General features: G+C 51.2%; 1 protein-coding gene across 6 annotated transcripts in view; it reads right to left on the reverse strand.

Moving 5' to 3' along the window:
- Positions 1-3105: 3105 nt before the first annotated feature.
- The window catches only part of RTN2 (reticulon 2), a 37499-nt gene continuing 20215 nt past the window's right edge, over positions 3106-20389 (reverse strand). For all 6 annotated transcript variants that reach the window (XM_073598076.1, XM_073598075.1, XM_073598074.1 and 3 more), the window contains 6 exons: positions 17606-17813; positions 11980-12118; positions 11600-11669; positions 8781-8827; positions 6937-6995; positions 3106-3352 (listed from right to left, as the gene is read on the reverse strand). In XM_073598076.1, coding sequence (XP_073454177.1) covers positions 3310-3352; positions 6937-6995; positions 8781-8827; positions 11600-11669; positions 11980-12118; positions 17606-17813 — 566 coding nt within the window. In that variant the 3' untranslated portion in view covers positions 3106-3309. The remainder of the gene's footprint in view (positions 3353-6936; positions 6996-8780; positions 8828-11599; positions 11670-11979; positions 12119-17605; positions 17814-20389) is intronic.

Here is a 20389-nt window from a genome sequence, read left to right on the forward strand (position 1 = left end):
AATCTATTTCTCTACCCCTCAGCTCACTCCCTCTGTCTCCTCACGTATCACTAATTTACTATCAGAAATATCAGCCTGGATGTCACACCACTTTCTCAAACCCAATCTATCCAAAACCGAACTTATCATTTTTTCCTCCCCCATATGCCTCTTCCCCTGATCTCTCTGTCAAAAATCGATGGCGCAACTATCAGCCCATCCCCCACATGCCAAGGTTCTAGGTGTTATCCTGGACTCCGAACTCTCCTTTAAGCACCACGTCCAATCACTGTCCAAATCCTGCCGCCTCAACCTCCGCAACATCTCCAAAATACGCCCCTTCCTAACCAATGACACAACAAAGCTCTTCACTCGCTGGTCATCTCTCGCCTCGACTACTGCAACTCCCTCCTCATTGGCTTACCTCTACATAGTCTATCACCTCTTCAATCCATCATGAATGCTGCCAGACTCATCCACCTTACCAATCGCTCTGTCTCTGCTACTCCTCTCTGTCAATCCCTCCACTGGCTTCCGCTCACCCAACTAATTCAATTCAAAATACTAACAACTTCTTACCAAGCCATCCACAACTCATCCCCCAGCTACATCACTGGCCTAGTCTCTAAATACCAACCTAATCGTTCTCTTCGTTCTTCTCAAGACCTTCTGATCTCTAGTTCCCTCATCACCTCCTCCCATGCTCGCCTCCAGGACTTCTCCAGGGTCTCTCCAATCCTATGGAACTCCTTACCCCAATCTGTCCATCTATTTTCTACTTTATTAGCTTTTAGACGATCCCTGAAAACCCTTCTCTTCAGAGAAGACTACCCTACCCCCACCTAACAACTGTATTATCATTTTCTCCATCAGCTCATCCCCCACAGTTATTACCTTTTGTTTCCACTTGACCCTCCCTTCTAGATTGTAAGCTCTGAGGATCAGGGCCCTCTGATCCCTCCTGTATTGATTTGTATTGTAAGTGTACTGTCTGCCCTCATGTTGTAAAGCGCTGTGCAAACCGTTGGCGATATATAAATCCTGTATAATAATAATAATAATAATAATTGGGAAGGGTGGGGACACCCGGGCTCTGTGGACTCAGGGATAAGGTGTTCTAGACAGAAGGGGTTGATGCCCGTTGTACCAAGTATACGGATTATCGTATTATTCTCTGTGCTGATTCACTGACAACGTTCCGGGTGGCACGCCATATCCTTACCTGGACTCTGTGTCCTTACCTGGACATCCAATCACATCCAAGCTGTCATTCCTCCAGTGTCAGGTATAGATTGGGAGGAGGACTCTGATTGGTTATTGTATAGGATGGGATAAATTCAGTTCGGTCTCTGTGTTTGGTGACCACACATCAGGGAATAGAAGACTTCCAGGAAGACCTGAATACACTGGAGGTAATAGAGATATATTGCAGATGAGGTTCAACATAGGAAACTTCCCCACACTAGGGGGAGCACCACTGGGGGAATGGAGGATAGAAGAGGATCTGAGGGTCCTATGAGATGACAGGCGGAACAATAGCATGCAATGTCAGCAGATTATTACCATGGAGGAGCTCAGTTATGGGGGGGTGGAGGAGCTCAGTTATGGGGGAGGAGCTCAGTTATGGGGGGATGGAGGAGCTCAGTTATGGGGGGATGGAGGAGCTCAGTTATGGGGGACGGAGGAGCTCAGTTTTGAGGGAGGGAGTAGCTCAGTTATGGGGGAGGGAGGAGCTCAGTTTTGAGGGAGGGAGGAGCTCAGTTATGGGGGAGGGAGGAGCTCAGTTATGGGGGATGGAGGACCTCAGTTATGGGGGAGGGAGGAGCTCAGTTATGGGGGAGGGAGGAGCTCAGTTATGGGGGAGGGAGGAGCTCAGTTATGGGGGAGGGAGGAGCTCAGTTATGGGGGGAGGGAGGAGCTCAGTTATGGGGGAGGGAGGAGCTCAGTTATGGGGGATGGAGTAGCTCATTTATGGGGGAGGGAGGAGCTCATTTATGGGGGAGGGAGGAGCTCAGTTATGGGGGAGGGAGGAGCTCAGTTATGGGGGAGGGAGGAGCTCAGTTATGGGGGGTGGAGGAACTCAGTTATGGGGAATGGAGGAACTCAGTTATGGGGAATGGAGGAACTCAGTTATGGGGGATGGAGGAGATCAGTTATGGGGGATGGAGGAGATCAGTTATGGGGGATGGAGGAACTCAGTTATGGGGGATGGAGGAGATCAGTTATGGGGGATGGAGGAGATCAGTTATGGGGGATGGAGGAGATCAGTTATGGGGGATGGAGGAGATCAGTTATGGGGGATGGAGGAGCTCAGTTATGGGGGATGGAGGAGATCAGTTATGGGGGATGGAGGAACTCAGTTATGGGGGATGGAGGAGATCAGTTATGGGGGATGGAGGAGCTCAGTTATGGGGGATGGAGGAGCTCAGTTATGGGGAATGGAGGAGCTCAGTTATGGGGGATGGAGGAGCTCAGTTATGGGGGGGGATGAAGGAGCTCAGTTTTGGGGAATGGAGGAGCTCAGTTATGGGGGGGATGAAGGAGCTCAGTTTTGGGGGATGGAGGAGCTCAGTTATGGGGGATGGAGGAGCTCAGTTATGGGGGGGATGAAGGAGCTCAGTTTTGGGGGATGGAGGAGCTCAGTTATGGGGGGAGGGAAGAGCTCAGTTATGGGGGGAGGGAAGAGCTCAGTTATGGGGGGAGGGAAGAGCTCAGTTATGGGGGATGGGGGAGATCAGTTATGGAGGATGGAGAATCTCAGTTATGGGGGGGATGGAGGAGCTCAGTTATGGGGGATGGAGGAGCTCAGTTATGGGGGATGGAGGACCTCAGTTATGGGGCATGGAGGAGCTCAGTTATGGGGGATGGAGGACCTCAGTTATGGGGAACGGAGGAGCTCACTTATGGGGGAGGATGGAGAAACTCAGTTATGGGGGGAGGGAAGAGCTCAGTTATGGGGGAGGGAGGAGCTATGGGGGTGGAGTTAGTTATGTATATATCTCATAGCAGTGAGGTCACACTTTCATAGTATACAGTGAAATCCTCATCTTTATGGCAGCCTACAAATGCCCCTCCTACCTCATGAAAACAGCCAATGGCCACCAATCATCTCACCGAGCCAAAGAGTTCAAATAAAAAAAACTTTATTTTCAGTATAAGATCATCCCAAAAACTGAACTCTGAAGTAAGAACTGTGTGAGCTGCTTTATTAAGGTGACAGTGTGATTGCATCCCTGTGCAGGCCATCTGCTTGTGTCTGAACCGCGGGGGTGTGTCCTGCTCCTGGCTCCACCCATCATAACGCTGAGAAGAGATCCGAGGGGGCCGTCCTCAGTCTTTCTTCGTTCCTTGTTTCTTCAGCTGAGCTCGAAATCTGAAAAAAAGAGAAAAACATTGTCATTGTGGTCCGAGTCAGATGTGTGATGTCAGGGCAGTGCGGGAGAGAATCCCCCCCCGAGTCTGATGTGTGATGTCAGCGCAGTGCGGGGGAGAATCCCCCCGAGTCTGATGTGTGATGTCAGGGCAGTGCGGGAGAGAATCCCCCCCGAGTCTGATGTGTGATGTCAGCGCAGTGCGGGAGAGAATCCCCCCCGAGTCTGATGTGTGATATCAGCGCAGTGCGGGAGAGAATCCCCCCCGAGTCAGATGTGTGATGTCAGCGCAGTGCGGGAGAGAATCCCCCCGAGTCTGATGTGTGATGTCAGGGCAGTGCGGGAGAGAATCCCCCCCGAGTCTGATGTGTGATGTCAGCGCAGTGCGGGAGAGAATCCCCCCGAGTCTGATGTGTGATATCAGCGCAGTGCGGGAGAGAATCCCCCCGAGTCTGATGTGTGATGTCAGCGCAGTGCGGGAGAGAATCCCCCCGAGTCTGATGTGTGATGTCAGCACAGTGCGGGAGAGAATCCCCCCGAGTCTGATGTGTGATGTCAGGGCAGTGCGGGAGAGAATCCCCCCGAGTCTGATGTGTGATGTCAGGGCAGTGCGGGAGAGAATCCCCCCGAGTCTGATGTGTGATGTCAGCGCAGTGCGGGAGAGAATCCCCCCCGAGTCTGATGTGTGATGTCAGCGCAGTGCGGGAGAGAATCCCCCCCGAGTCTGATGTGTGATGTCAGCGCAGTGCGGGAGAGAATCCCCCCGAGTCTGATGTGTGATGTCAGGGCAGTGCGGGAGAGAATCCCCCCCGAGTCTGATGTGTGATGTCAGCGCAGTGCGGGAGAGAATCCCCCCGAGTCTGATGTGTGATGCCAGCGCAGTGCGGGAGAGAATCCCCTGAGTCTGATGTGTGATGTCAGCGCAGTGCGGGAGAGAATCCCCCCCGAGTCTGATGTGTGATGTCAGCGCAGTGCGGGAGAGAATCCCCCCCGAGTCTGATGTGTGATGTCAGCACAGTGCGGGAGAGAATCCCCCCGAGTCTGATGTGTGATGTCAGCGCAGTGCGGGAGAGAATCCCCCCCCGAGTCTGATGTGTGATGTCAGGGCAGTGCGGGAGAGAATCCCCCCGAGTCTGATGTGTGATGTCAGCGCAGTGCGGGAGAGAATCCCCCCGAGTCTGATGTGTGATGTCAGCACAGTGCGGGAGAGAATCCCCCCGAGTCTGATGTGTGATGTCAGCGCAGTGCGGGAGAGAATCCCCCCGAGTCTGATGTGTGATGTCAGGGCAGTGCGGGAGAGAATCCCCCCGAGTCTGATGTGTGATGTCAGGGCAGTGCGGGAGAGAATCCCCCCGAGTCTGATGTGTGATGTCAGCGCAGTGCGGGAGAGAATCCCCCCCGAGTCTGATGTGTGATGTCAGCGCAGTGCGGGAGAGAATCCCCCCCGAGTCTGATGTGTGATGTCAGGGCAGTGCGGGAGAGAATCCCCCCGAGTCTGATGTGTGATGTCAGGGCAGTGCGGGAGAGAATCCCCCCCCGAGTCTGATGTGTGATGTCAGCACAGTGCGGGAGAGAATCCCCCCGAGTCTGATGTGTGATGCCAGCGCAGTGCGGGAGAGAATCCCCCCCGAGTCTGATGTGTGATATCAGCGCAGTGCGGGAGAGAATCCCCCCGAGTCTGATGTGTGATGTCAGCGCAGTGCGGGAGAGAATCCCCCCCGAGTCTGATGTGTGATGTCAGCACAGTGCGGGAGAGAATCCCCCCCGAGTCTGATGTGTGATATCAGCGCAGTGCGGGAGAGAATCCCCCCGAGTCTGATGTGTGATGTCAGCGCAGTGCGGGAGAGAATCCCCCCGAGTCTGATGTGTGATGTCAGGGCAGTGCGGGAGAGAATCCCCCCGAGTCTGATGTGTGATGTCAGGGCAGTGCGGGAGAGAATCCCCCCCTGAGTCTGATGTGTGATGTCAGCGCAGTGCGGGAGAGAATCCCCCCCTGAGTCTGATGTGTGATGTCAGCGCAGTGCGGGAGAGAATCCCCCCGAGTCTGATGTGTGATGTCAGCGCAGTGCGGGAGAGAATCCCCCCCGAGTCTGATGTGTGATGTCAGCACAGTGCGGGAGAGAATCCCCCCCGAGTCTGATGTGTGATATCAGCGCAGTGCGGGAGAGAATCCCCCCCTGAGTCTGATGTGTGATGTCAGCGCAGTGCGGGAGAGAATCCCCCCCGAGTCTGATGTGTGATGTCAGTGCAGTGCGGGAGAGAATCCCCCCCTGAGTCTGATGTGTGATGTCAGGGCAGTGCGGGAGAGAATCCCCCCCGAGTCTGATGTGTGATGTCAGCGCAGTGCGGGAGAGAATCCCCCCGAGTCTGATGTGTGATGTCAGGGCAGTGCGGGAGAGAATCCCCCCCGAGTCTGATGTGTGATGTCAGCGCAGTGCGGGAGAGAATCCCCCCGAGTCTGATGTGTGATGTCAGCGCAGTGCGGGAGAGAATCCCCCCTGAGTCTGATGTGTGATGTCAGGGCAGTGCGGGAGAGAATCCCCCCGAGTCTGATGTGTGATGTCAGGGCAGTGCGGGAGAGAATCCCCCCCGAGTCTGATGTGTGATGTCAGCGCAGTGCGGGAGAGAATCCCCCCCGAGTCTGATGTGTGATGCCAGCGCAGTGCGGGAGAGAATCCCCCCCGAGTCTGATGTGTGATGTCAGCGCAGTGCGGGAGAGAATCCCCCCCGAGTCTGATGTGTGATGTCAGCGCAGTGCGGGAGAGAATCCCCCCCGAGTCTGATGTGTGATGTCAGGGCAGTGCGGGAGAGAATCCCCCCCGAGTCTGATGTGTGATGTCAGGGCAGTGCGGGAGAGAATCCCCCCCGAGTCTGATGTGTGATGTCAGCGCAGTGCGGGAGAGAATCCCCCCCGAGTCTGATGTGTGATGTCAGCGCAGTGCGGGAGAGAATCCCCCCGAGTCTGATGTGTGATGTCAGCGCAGTGCGGGAGAGAATCCCCCCGAGTCTGATGTGTGATGTCAGCGCAGTGCGGGAGAGAATCCCCCCGAGTCTGATGTGTGATGTCAGGGCAGTGCGGGAGAGAATCCCCCCCGAGTCTGATGTGTGATGTCAGCGCAGTGCGGGAGAGAATCCCCCCGAGTCTGATGTGTGATGTCAGCGCAGTGCGGGAGAGAATCCCCCCCTGAGTCTGATGTGTGATGTCAGCGCAGTGCGGGAGAGAATCCCCCCCGAGTCTGATGTGTGATGCCAGCGCAGTGCGGGAGAGAATCAGGGAAGGCAATTGGTCTATTATAATCATCAGTGAGATGGGGGCGGGGCTCTGCACACAGTGATGGGGGAGGGGCTGGGGATGTTTGCTCTGCAGACTATTCCTCCATATAAGGAGTCATGGAACACTGCGGAGGTCAGGAGTCTGAGAGACGGAGCTCTACTGACATCTAGTGGTAGAAATAGTAAAGCACACTCACCCCAACCACAGCACCACTGTCCCCAGAACCCACTACTGAAGACATCTGTTACCCATAGCAACAATCAATAACAATAATAATAATATCTATAAGGGACGGATCAGTAGATTTCTTACTTGGCTCTGAATGCGGACACCCGGCTGGAAACCATGGAAACGTATCGATCGATCAGAACCTGCAGAGGAACGAGAATGATAATCAGTCCCCAATAATGAGCCCCCCCCCCCACTAACAACCCCAACTGGGGCATCAACCTACATGTGTCTGTACAGCACACTCCATGTACAATATCTCACAAAAGTAAGTACACCCCTCAGTGACATTTGTGTAAATCTTTTCTTCTCTCTTTTCATGTGACAACACTGAAGAAATGACACTTGTCTACAATGTAAAGTAGTGAGTGTACAGCTTGTATAACAGTGTAAATTTACTGTCCCCTCAAAATAACTCAACACACAGCCAATAATGTCTAAACCGCTGGCAACAAAAGTCAGTACACCCCTAAGTGAAAATGTCCAAATTGGGCCCAATTAGCCATTTTCCCTCCCCGGTGTCATGTGACTCGTTAGTGTTACAAGGTCTCAGGTGTAAATGGGGAGCAGGTGTGTTAAATTTGGTGTTATCGCTCTCACTCTCTCATACTGGTCACTGGAAGTACAACATGGCACCTCATGGCAAAGAACTCTCTGAGGATCTGAAAAAAAGAATTGTTGCTCTACATAAAGATGGCCTAGGCTATAAGAAGATTGCCAAGACCCTGAAACTGATCTGCAGCACGGTGGCCAAGACCATACAGCGGTATAACAGGACAGGTTCCACTCAGAACAGGCCTCGCCATGGACCACCAAAGAAGTTGAGGTCACGTGCTCAGCGTCATATCCAGAGGTTGTCTTTGGGAAATAGACGTATGAGTGCTGCCAGCATTGCTGCAGAGGTTGTAGGGGTGGGGGGGTCAGCCTGTCAGTGCTCAGACCATACGCCGCACACTGCATCAAATTGGTCTGCATGGCTGTCATCCCAGAAGGAAGCCTCTTCTAAAGATGATGCACAAGAAAGTCCACAAACAGTTTCCTGAAGACAAGCAGACTAAGGACATGGATTACTGGAACCATGTCCTGTGGTCTGATGAGACCAAGATAAACGTATTTGGTTCAGATGGTGACAAGCGTGTGTGGGGGCAACCAGGTGAGAAGGACAAAGACAAGTGTGTCTTGTCTACAGTCAAGCATGGTGGTGGGAGTGTCATGGTCTGGGGCTGCATGAGTGCTGCCGGCACTGGGGGGCTACAGATCATTGAGGGAACCATGAATGCCAACATGTACTGTGATATACTGAAGCAGAGCATGATCCCCTCCCTTCAGAGACTGGACCGCAGGGCAGTATTCCAACATGATAACCACCCCAAACACACCTCCAAGACCACCACTGCCTTGGTAAAGAAGCTGAGGGTAAAGGTGATGGACTGGCCAAGCATGTCTCCAGACCTAAACCCTATTGATCATCTGTGGGACATCCTCAAACGGAAGGTGGAGGAGCGCAAGGTCTCTAACATCCACCAGCTCTGTGATGTCATCATGGAGGAGGGGAAGAGGACTCCAGTGACAACCTGTGAAGCTCTGGTGACCTCCATGCCCAAGAGGGTTAAGGCAGTGCTGGAAAATAATGGTGGCCACACAAAATATTGACACTTTGGGCCCAATTTGGACATTTTCACTTAGGGGTGTACTGACTTTTGTTGCCAGCGGTTTAGACATTAATGGCTGTGTGTTGAGTTATTTTGAGGGGACAGTAAATTTACACTGTTATACAAGCTGTACACTCACTACTTTACATTGTAGACAAGTGTCATTTCTTCAGTGTTGTCACATGAAAAGATAGAAGAAAAGATTTACACAAATGTCACTGAGGGGTGTACTTACTTTTGTCAGGTACCGTATCTCATTGTTCTCCCGGCACTTACCTGGTTGTGTTTGTATATGACGGGAAATGTGAATAGTCCGATCACACCTGTGACAGAGAAAAGACCTTCAATAGCATTATCATCATCAACATCATCACTCCCGAGGTTCTTAGAAGTGATATTCATTGAATAGGATTGTACTGACAGGAAGATGGAGGAGATCTGTGATGTCACACTGACAGTGGAGGGACCAGAAATCAAATCCCAAGGAAATACACTTTACAATAAATGTTACAGTTGTTCCTAATTATCCCTACAGGGGGCACATTTTGTCACTAATTGATACAAGTAAACTGAAATAACGAGTTCATGCAGCTTGGAGGAGGGACTGTGAGATTCTGGTCATGTGACTGGACTGTCCTACCAGCCTGGAGGAGGGACTGTGGGATTCTGGTCATGTGACTGGACTGTCCTACCAGCCTGGAGGAGGGACTGTGGGATTCTGGTCATGTGACTGGACTGTCCTACCAGCCTGGAGGAGGGACTGTGGTATTCTGGTCATGTGACCGGACTGGCCTACCAGCCTGGAGGAGGGACTGTGGGATTCTGGTCATGTGACTGTGCTACCAGCCTGGAGGAGGGATTCTGGTCATGTGACTGGACTGTCCTACCAGCCTGGAGGAGGGACTGCGAGATTCTGGTCATGTGACCGGACTGTCCTACCAGTGTGGAGGAGGGATTATGGAATCTGGTCATGTGACTGGACTATCCGACCCGCAAGGAGGAGGGACTGTGAGATTCTGGTCATGTGACCAGACTGTCCTACCAGCGTGGAGGAGGGATTATGGAATCTGGTCATGTGACTGGACTGTCCGACCCGCAAGGAGGAGGGACTATGGGATTATGGTCATGTGACTGTCCTACCAGCCTGGAGGAGGGACTCGGGGATTCTGGTCATGTGACTGGTCTTTCCTACCAGCCTGAAGGAGGGACTCGGGGATTCTGGTCATGTGACTGGTCTTTCCTACCAGCCTGAAGGAGGGACTCGGGGATTCTGGTCATGTGACTGTCCTACCAGCCTGGAGGAGGGACTGTGGGATTCTGGTCATGTGACTGTCCTACCAGCCTGGAGGAGGGACTGTGGGATTCTGGTCATGTGACCGGACTGTCCTACCAGCCTGGAGGAGGGACTGTGAGATTCTGGTCATGTGACCGGACTGTCCTACCAGCCTGGAGTAGGGACTGTGGGATTCTGGTCATGTGACTGGACTGTCCTACCAGCCTGGAGTAGGGACTGTGAGATTCTGGTCATGTGACCGGACTGTCCTACCAGCCTGGAGTAGGGACTGTGGGATTCTGGTCATGTGACTGGACTGTCCTACCAGCCTGGAGGAGGGACTGTGAGATTCTGGTCATGTGACCGGACTGTCCTACCAGCCTGGAGGAGGGACTCTGGGATTCTGGTCATGTGACTGGACTGTCCTACCAGCCTGGAGGAGGAATTTGGGATTCTGGTCATGTGAGGGACTGTGGGATTCTGGTCATGTGACTGGACTGTCCTACCAGCCTGGAGGAGGGACTGTGGGATTCTGGTCATGTGACTGGACTGTCCTACCAGCCTGGAGGAGGAACTGTGGGATTCTGGTCATGTGACTGTCCTACCAGCCTGGAGGAGGGACTCGGGTCATGTGACTGTCCTACCAGCCTGGAGGAGGGACTGTGAGATTCTGGTCATGTGACTGTCCTACCAGCCTGGAGGAGGGACTCTGGGATTCTGGTCATGTGACTGGACTGTCCTACCAGCCTGGAGGAGGGAATATGGGATTCTGATCATGTGACTGGTCTGTCCTACCAGCCTGGAGGAGGGACTGTGAGATTCTGGTCATGTGACCGGACTGTCCCACCAGCGTGGAGGAGGGATTATGGAATCTGGTCATGTGACTGGACTGTCCGACCCGCAAGGAGGAGGGACTATGGGATTTTGGTCATGTGACTGTCCTACCAGCCTGGAGGAGGGACTCGGGGATTCTGGTCATGTGACTGGTCTTTCCTACCAGCCTGAAGGAGGGACTCGGGGATTCTGGTCATGTGACTGTCCTACGAGCCTGGAGGAGGGACTGTGGGATTCTGGCCATGTGACTGTCCTACCAGCCTGGAGGAGGGACTGTGGGATTCTGGTCATGTGACTGTCCTACCAGCCTGGAGGAGGGACTGTGGGATTCTGGTCATGTGACCGGACTGTCCTACCAGCCTGGAGGAGGGACTGTGAGATTCTGGTCATGTGATCGGACTGTCCTACCAGCCTGGAGTAGGGACTGTGGGATTCTGGTCATGTGACTGGACTGTCCTACCAGCCTGGAGGAGGGACTGTGAGATTCTGGTCATGTGACCGGACTGTCCTACCAGCCTGGAGGAGGGACTGTGGTATTCTGGTCATGTGACTGGACTGTCCTACCAGCCTGGAGGAGGGATTTGGGATTCTGGTCATGTGAGGGACTGTGGGATTCTGGTCATATGACTGGACTGTCCTACCAGCCTGGATGAGGGACTGTGGGATTCTGGTCATGTGACCGGACTGTCCTACCAGCCTGGAGGAGGGACTGTGGGATTCTGGTCATGTGACTGGACTGTCCTACCAGCCTGGAGGAGGGACTGTGGGATTCTGGTCATGTGACTGGACTGTCCTACCAGCCTGGAGGAGGAACTGTGGGATTCTGGTCATGTGACTGTCCTACCAGCCTGGAGGAGGGACTCGGGTCATGTGATTGGACTGCCCTACCAGCCTGGAGGAGGGACTGTGGGATTCTGGTCATGTGACTGTCCTACCAGCCTGGAGGAGGGACTGTGGGATTCTGGTCATGTGATACCAGTGGACTCACCTAGAACCAGCAGAGTGAGTCCGTTCAGCACGGCTCCGACATAGGTGAGGAGGTAGAGGAGGACCAAGAACTGTCAGAGAGAAGAAAGAAGAGTCACCCATTGCTCATCATATCATCATCAAACATGGCAGACATCGCTCTACAGCGCCCCCCGCAGAGGGATCTGGGGTTGGATGGAGAGAACTATGCTGTATTGGCAGGGGGAGGTCACGTGACCCCCCACGCTTCTGGTCCGCCATGGCTGAGAGCAGGGCAGGATCAGCCAATGGCTGCTCTATGTGATGACATGTCTGCACTACCCCATCACCTTCATATACCATAGCGCTGTACCATGGTAATGACACAATCTCTGTCCACCATACAATCCGGATCTCTGTTACCTTCAGGGATTCCTTTGTGTCCTTCACCAGGAAGAGGCAGCGCAGTGTGGAGAGAGCGCTAATGAAGAGGACCGTCAACCGTGCCGCCACCGCTTCAACCTGCGCTGGTGGGAGGAGGGGCTCCGCATCCAGATACTTCCTGAGAGACAAACTGAAAGTTACCCCACCAATCAACATTCACCGAGCCACCAATGAGCTGCACCCCCAAAAAACACACCCTCACAACACCCCAATTTATAGAGTACACCCCAAAAAAAACACACTATATCCCAATATATAGACTACACCCCCCAAAACTGCACCCCAATATATGGACTACACCCACCAAAAGCACACTACACCCCAATATATGGACTACACCCCCCAAAAGCACACTACACCCCCAAAAACCACACTACAACCCAATATATAGACTATACCCACCAAAACCACACTACACCCCAATATATGGACTACACCCCCCAAAAGCACACTACACCCCCCAAAACCACACTACAACCCAATATATAGACTATACCCACCAAAACCACACTACACCCCAATATATGGACTACACCCCCCAAAACCACACTACAACCCAATATATGGACTACACCCCCAAAACCAAACTACACCCCAATTTATAGACTACACCCCCCAAAACCACACCCTAATATATAAAATACATCCCCCAAAACCACACTACAACCCAATATATGGACTACACCCCCCAAAACCAAACTACACCCCAATTTATAGACTACACCCCCCAAAACCACACCCTAATATATAAAATACATCCCCCAAAACCACACTACACCCCCCAAAACCACACAACACCATAATATATAGACTACAAACCTAAAAACCACACTATAACCCAATATATAGACTACACCCCTCAAAACCACACTACACCCCAATATATAGACTACACCCCTCAAAACCACACTACACCCCAATATATAGACTACACCCCCAGAAAAACACACCCCAAAATATAGACTACACCCCCAAAACCGCACCCCAAATATATGGACTACACCCACCAAAAGCACACTACACCCCAATATATGGACTACACCCCCCCAAAACCACATTACAACCCAATATATGGACTACACCCCCCAAAACCACACTACACCCCAATATATGGACTACACCCCCCAAAAGCACACTACACCCCAATATATGGACTACAATCCCCAAAACCACATTACAACCCAATATATGGACTACACCCCCCAAAACCACACTACACCCCAATATATGGACTACACCCCCCAAAACCACACTACACCCCAATATATGGACTACACTCCCCAAAACCACACTACACCCTAATATATGGACTACAACCCCCAAAACCACACTACACCCCAATTTATAGACTACACCCCCCAAAACCACACCCCAGTATATAGAACACCCCCCCGAACCACACTACACCCCCCAAAACCACACAACACCCTAATATATAGACTACATCCCCAAAAACCACACTATATCCCAATATATGGACTACACCCCCCAAAACCACACTACATCCCAATATACAGACTACACCCCCAGAAAGACACACCTCAATATATAGACTACACCCCCAAAAAACACACAACACCCCAATTTATAGACTACACCCCCCAAAACCACACTACACCCCAATATATGGACAATACCCCCCAAAACCACACTAAACCCAATATATAGACTACACCCCAATATATGGACTACACCCCCCAAATCAACACTACACCCCAATTTATAGCCTACACCCCCCAAAACCACACCCCAATATATAGACTACCCCCCCAAAACCACACAACACCCTAATATATAGACTACATCCCGCAAAAAACACACTATATCCCAATATATAGACCAAACCCCCCAAAACCACACTACACCCCAATATATAGACTGCACCCACCCAAAAAAAAACAATTTATAGACTACACTCCCCAAAAATCATCCTATCCCAATATATAGATTACACCCCCAACACCACACCCCAATAAATAGACTACACCCCCAAAAACCACACTACAGCCCAATATATAGGCTACACCCCCAAAAACCACACTACACCCTAATGTATAGACTACACCCCCCAAAGAAAAACACCACACCCTAATGTATAGACTACACCCCCCCCCCCCCAAAAAAAAACACTACACCCCAATATATACTGTATATAGACTACACCCCCCAAAAACCACACTACACCCCAATATATAGACTACACCCCCCATAAACCACACTACACCCCCCAAAAACCACACTATACCCCAATATATAGACTACATCCACACAAAAAACTACACCCCAATACATACAGTAAACTCCTCAATATACTACACTTCGATATACACACTGCACCCCCCAATATACACACTGCACCCCCCAATATACACACTACACCCCAACATACACATATTACACACCCAATATACACATTACAACCCCCAATATTTACACTACACCCCAATATATACACACTACACCCCAATACACATATCACACCCTCAATATACACATCACACCCTCAATATACACATCACACCCCCAATATACACATCACACCCCCAATATACACATCACACCCCCAATACACACATCACACCCCCAATACACACATCACACCCCCAATACACACATCACACCCCCAATACACACATCACACCCCCAATACACACATCACACCCCCAATATATACACATCACACCCCCAATACACACATCACACCCCCAATACACACATCACACCCCCAATATACACACTACACCCCCAATATACACACTACACCCCCAATATACACACTACACCCCCAATATACACACTACACCCCCAATATACACACTACACCCCCAATACACACACTAGACCCCCAATACACACACTACACCCCCAATATACACACTACACCCCCAATATACACACTACACCCCCAATACACACACTACACCCCCAATACACACATCACAACCCCAATACACACATCACACCCCCAATATATACACATCACACCCCCAATATATACACATCACACCCCCAATATATACACATCACACCCCCAATACACACATCACACCCCCAATACACACACATCACACCCAATACACATCACACCCCCAATATACACATCACACCCCCAATACACACATCACACCCCCAATACACACACATCACACCCAATATACACATCACACCCCCAATATACACATCACACCCCCAATACACACATCACACCCCCAATATACACACTATACCTGTGACAGACTTAGCCGGGACAGAGGCTTTTGGAGGGGACTGAATGTGAGCCTCTTGCCTACAGATTATGGGCCCTGGCATTTGGGGTACCCTTGAGGTGTTGTTACTTTGGCTTCGGGTCCTTGTCCCCCAGGACACACAGACTCTGGGGACCCTGTATTTGCCATAATAGCAATAGTGACTGAGTCATACTGTTGGGACTCATACTGTGAGGAGATGCTAATGTCATCAACTCCACTCACCTGTCTGATGTCAGCTATAATGTGTTTAATGTAAATGAGTTTAGTCTGGCTTACCACAGGTTCTAAGGGTATTCAACTCATTGTTGTTTGTATTGTTAATTGTAATTAGCTCCTGTTATTGTGTTTAATGTACTGTGTGAAGCTCGGGGACAACAAGTCTGACCTGTCATGAAATCCTGATGGGCACAGAGTCACATCAGCTGCTTAAAGGGATTAGTTAGCTAGCTCATGTTAATTAGGTTACAGTTATATTGTTAGAGTAATATGAGCAGGAGGGGGGAACCTCATCTTCTACTGTATATAAGACTGTATTCTGTTTATAAATATAAAAATAGTCCATGTTAGCATCTAAGCAAGTGTCGCCTTGTTTTGTGCTTGGGAGCGATTGGAATATCTGATATCTGTATCCAGACTGGGAGGAAGTGGTATACTGACGGAAACACTCAAGCGGAGTGTGGGACGTTCCATTACAATACCCCAATACACACATCACACCCCCAATACACACATCACACCCCCAATATACACATCACACCCCCAATACACACATCACACCCCCAATATATACACATCACACCCCCAATATACACACACTACACCCCCAATATACACATCACACCCCCAATACACACATCACACCCCCAATACACACATCACACCCCCAATACACACATCACACCCCCAATATATACACATCACACCCCCAATATATACACATCACACCCCCAATATACACATCACACCCCCAATATATACACATCACACCCCCAATATATACACATCACACCCCCAATATACACATCACACCCCCAATATACACACACTACACCCCCAATATACACACACTACACCCCCAATACACACATCACACCCCCAATACACACATCACACCCCCAATACACACATCACACCCCCAATATATACACATCACACCCCCAATATATACACATCACACCCCCAATATACACATCACACCCCCAATATATACACATCACACCCCCAATATATACACATCACACCCCCAATATACACATCACACCCCCAATATATACACATCACACCCCCAATATATACACATCACACCCCCAATATACACACACTACACCCCCAATATACACATCACATCCCCAATACACACATCACACCCCCAATATATACACACACTACACCCCCAATATACACCTCACACCCCCAATATACACATCACATCCCCAATACACACATCACACCCCCAATATATACACATCACACCCCCAATACACACACACACACTACACCCCCAATACACACACACACTACACCCCCAATACACACATCACACCCCCAATACACACATCACACCCCCAATACACACATCACACCCCCAATACACACACCACACCCCCAATACATACACCACACCCCCAATACACACACCACACCCCCAATACACACATCACACCCCCAATATACACACATCACAACCCCAATATACACACATCACACCCCCAATATATACACATCACACCCCCAATACACACATCACACCCCCAATATATACACATCACACCCCCAATACACACATCACACCCCCAATACACACATCACACCCCCAATATATACACATCACACCCCCAATATACACATCACAACCTCAATACACACATCACACCCCCAATACACACATCACACCCCCAATATATACACATCACACCCCCAATACACACATCACACCCCCAATATATACACATCACACCCCCAATATACACATCACAACCTCAATACACACATCACACCCCCAATATACACCTCACACCCCCAATACACACATCACACCCCCAATATATACACATCACACCCCCAATATATACACATCACACCCCCAATACACACATCACACCCCCAATATACACATCACACCCCCAATACACACATCACACCCCCAATATATACACATCACACCCCCAATATATACACATCACACCCCCAATATACACACTACACCCCCAATACACACATCACACCCCCAATACACACATCACACCCCCAATATACACATCACACCCCCAATACGCACATCACACCCCCAATACGCACTATACCCTCTCACAATATACACTCTCCTCCCCCACAGTGTGGCCCCCCCATACACTCACTGGAAGGGGTGCGCCCCGTCTCCTCTCTTCATGGCATTGAGAAGCGCGGAGTACGTCCTGATAGTCAGAGATCCGCAGAGGAGGATGAGAGCCGCGTAGGAGAGAACACTGATCACACTGAACTGGATGAGACACAGAAGACTGACCGTCACCCCGGTGAGACTCCCCGCCGAGAGCGCCACATCCTTCCAATACAGGAGATCCATCACTGCGGGGAGAGGGAGCAGAGCACTCAATATACACGCCTATTCTTCTCTACTGGATTATAATCTACAGACCGGTGGTCTCTGGTCTCTATTATAGTATAATATACAGACCGGTGGTCTCTGTTCTCTATTATAGTATAATATACGGACCAGTGGTCTCGGTTGTATAATACGGGGCATTATACGGACTGCTGGGATGATATCCGGGGATTGTGGTGGAATTCGGCCCCCGGGGGATGGGGCCTTATTCGCTCTCCATATAATATACGGACCGGTGGTCTCGGTTGTATAATACGGGGAATTATACGGACTGCTGGGATGATATCTGGGGATTGTGATGGAATTCGGCCCCCGGGGGATGGGGGATTATTCGCTCTCACACACAGAGGGGTTATTTTAGGTCTGTGAGGAGTGACAGGCACAGGTGCGGATCTCTGTCCCCCCTCCCCCTTCCCCCGATCTCCCCCATTCTTGGTCTCCCCCTCCCCCCATGGTCTCCCCTCGCCCCGGACCTCCACTCACCCGCTTTCCTCATGGTTGCTGTGTGCGGTCCTCTCCCCGTACGATGTGACCGGCCTGTGTGTCGGAGGGACTGTATGTGTGACACCCGAGGGGGGGGGGATAATAATAGACACGCAGGGACGGCCTCCCTCTTGAGGTATAATAGGACACCGCAGCCTCTAACAGCCCAAAACACCCCAAAATAGGTCCTGAAAATGTCTTCAGGTCTATGAGGAGGCAATACTCGGGGGGTGGTTGGGGGTGTCTGGTACAATGTGTTGAGGCCAGAGGTGTCTGGTATATTGGGGTGAGGCCAGGGGTGTCTGGTATATTGGGGTGAGCCCAGGGGTGTCTGGTATATTGGGGTGAGCCCAGGGGTGTCTGGTATATTGAGGTGAGGCCAGGGGTGTCTGGTATATTGGGGTGAGCCCAGGGGTGTCTGGTATATTGGGGTGAGCCCAGGGGTGTCTGGTATATTGGGGTGAGGCCAGGGGTGTCTGGTATATTGGGGTGAAGCCAGGGGTGTCTGGTATATTGAGGTGTATATTGAGGTGAGGTTGGGGGTGTATGGTATATTGGGGTGAGGCCAGGGGTGTCTGGTATATTGGGGTGAAGCCAGGGGTGTCTGGTATATTGAGGTGTATATTGAGGTGAGGTTGGGGGTGTATGGTATATTGGGGTGAGGCCAGGGGTGTCTGGTATATTGGGGTGAGGCCAGGGGTGTCTGGTATATTGGGATGAAACTGGGGTGTCTGGTATATTGGGGTGTATATTGAGGTGAGGTTGGGGGTGTCTGGTATATTGGGGTGAGGTTGGGGGTGTCTGGTATTGTGGGGGGAGGTTGGGGGTGTCTGGTATATTGGGGTGAGACCGGGGTGTCTGGTATATTGGGGTGAGGCCAGGGTTGTCTGGTATATTGGGGTGAAACTGGGGTGTCTGGTATTATGGGGGAGGTTTGGGGTGTCTGGTATATTGGGGTGAGGTTGGGGGTGTCTGGTATATTGGGTTGAATTTGGGGGTGTCTGGTATATTAGGGTGAGTCTGGGGATGTATGGTATATTGGGGTGAGGCTGGAGATGTCTGGTATATTGGGGTGAGGCTGGGGGTGTCTGGTATATTGGGGTGTCTGGTATATTGGGGTGAGGTTGGGGTGTCTGGTATATTGGGGTGTCTGGTATATTGGGGTGAGGTTGGGGTGTCTGGTATATTGGGGTGTCTGGTATATTGGGGTGAGGCTGGGGGTGTCTGGTATATTGGGGTGTCTGGTATATTGGGGTGAGGTTGGGGTGTCTGGTATATTGGGGTGAGGCTGGGGGTGTCTGGTATATTGGGGTGTCTGGTATATTGGGGTGAGGTTGGGGTGTCTGGTATGTTGGGGTGAGGCCGGGATGTCTGGTATATTGGGGTGAGGCCGAGGGTGTCTGGTATATTGGGGTTAGACTGGGGGTGTCTGGTATATTGGGGTGTCTGGTATATTGGGGTGTCTGGCCCCCTTCCTTGGTCAGTCTGAAGTTTGCAGTCACAACCTCCATCGTCCATCGTTGGCCTACAGCTGAGTCTGGTGTTCCCGGGATGGGGGATCCCTTTAAACCCGAACACATATAAATTACACGGGTTCTGAGGCTAATTAAATGCAGATAAGGCACCAAGTGAGTTTAATTACCACCTTAATCAGACACAGAACCTGTGTAATTAATATGTGTTCGGGTTTAAAGGGATGAGGTGGCAACCATAGTCAGCATCATTCTGTGGATACACCTGTCTTTGGGGGAGGGGTGGGGTGCAGATACACCTGTCTTTGGGGGAGGGGGTGGAGTGCAGATACACCTGTCTTTGGGGGAGGGGGTGGAGTGCAGATACACCTGTCTTTGGGGGAGGGGTGGGTGCAGATACACCTGTCTTTGGGGGTGGGGCACTTTGTGAGGAATTGGAGGCTGTTTGGGTTGAGAAGCTCTTGTTGTCCATCTGTCTTCACACACAAAGCTGGAGGAGAGGACAACAACACTGCAGAAGACGGGGGGGGGGAATCTCTGGAGGGGGGTCGGGGTGGTAATACTGGGGGGGGTGGTCAGGGCGG

Source organism: Aquarana catesbeiana, linkage group LG09 (assembly GCF_042186555.1).
Source record: "Aquarana catesbeiana isolate 2022-GZ linkage group LG09, ASM4218655v1, whole genome shotgun sequence".
NCBI lineage: Eukaryota > Metazoa > Chordata > Amphibia > Anura > Ranidae > Aquarana > Aquarana catesbeiana.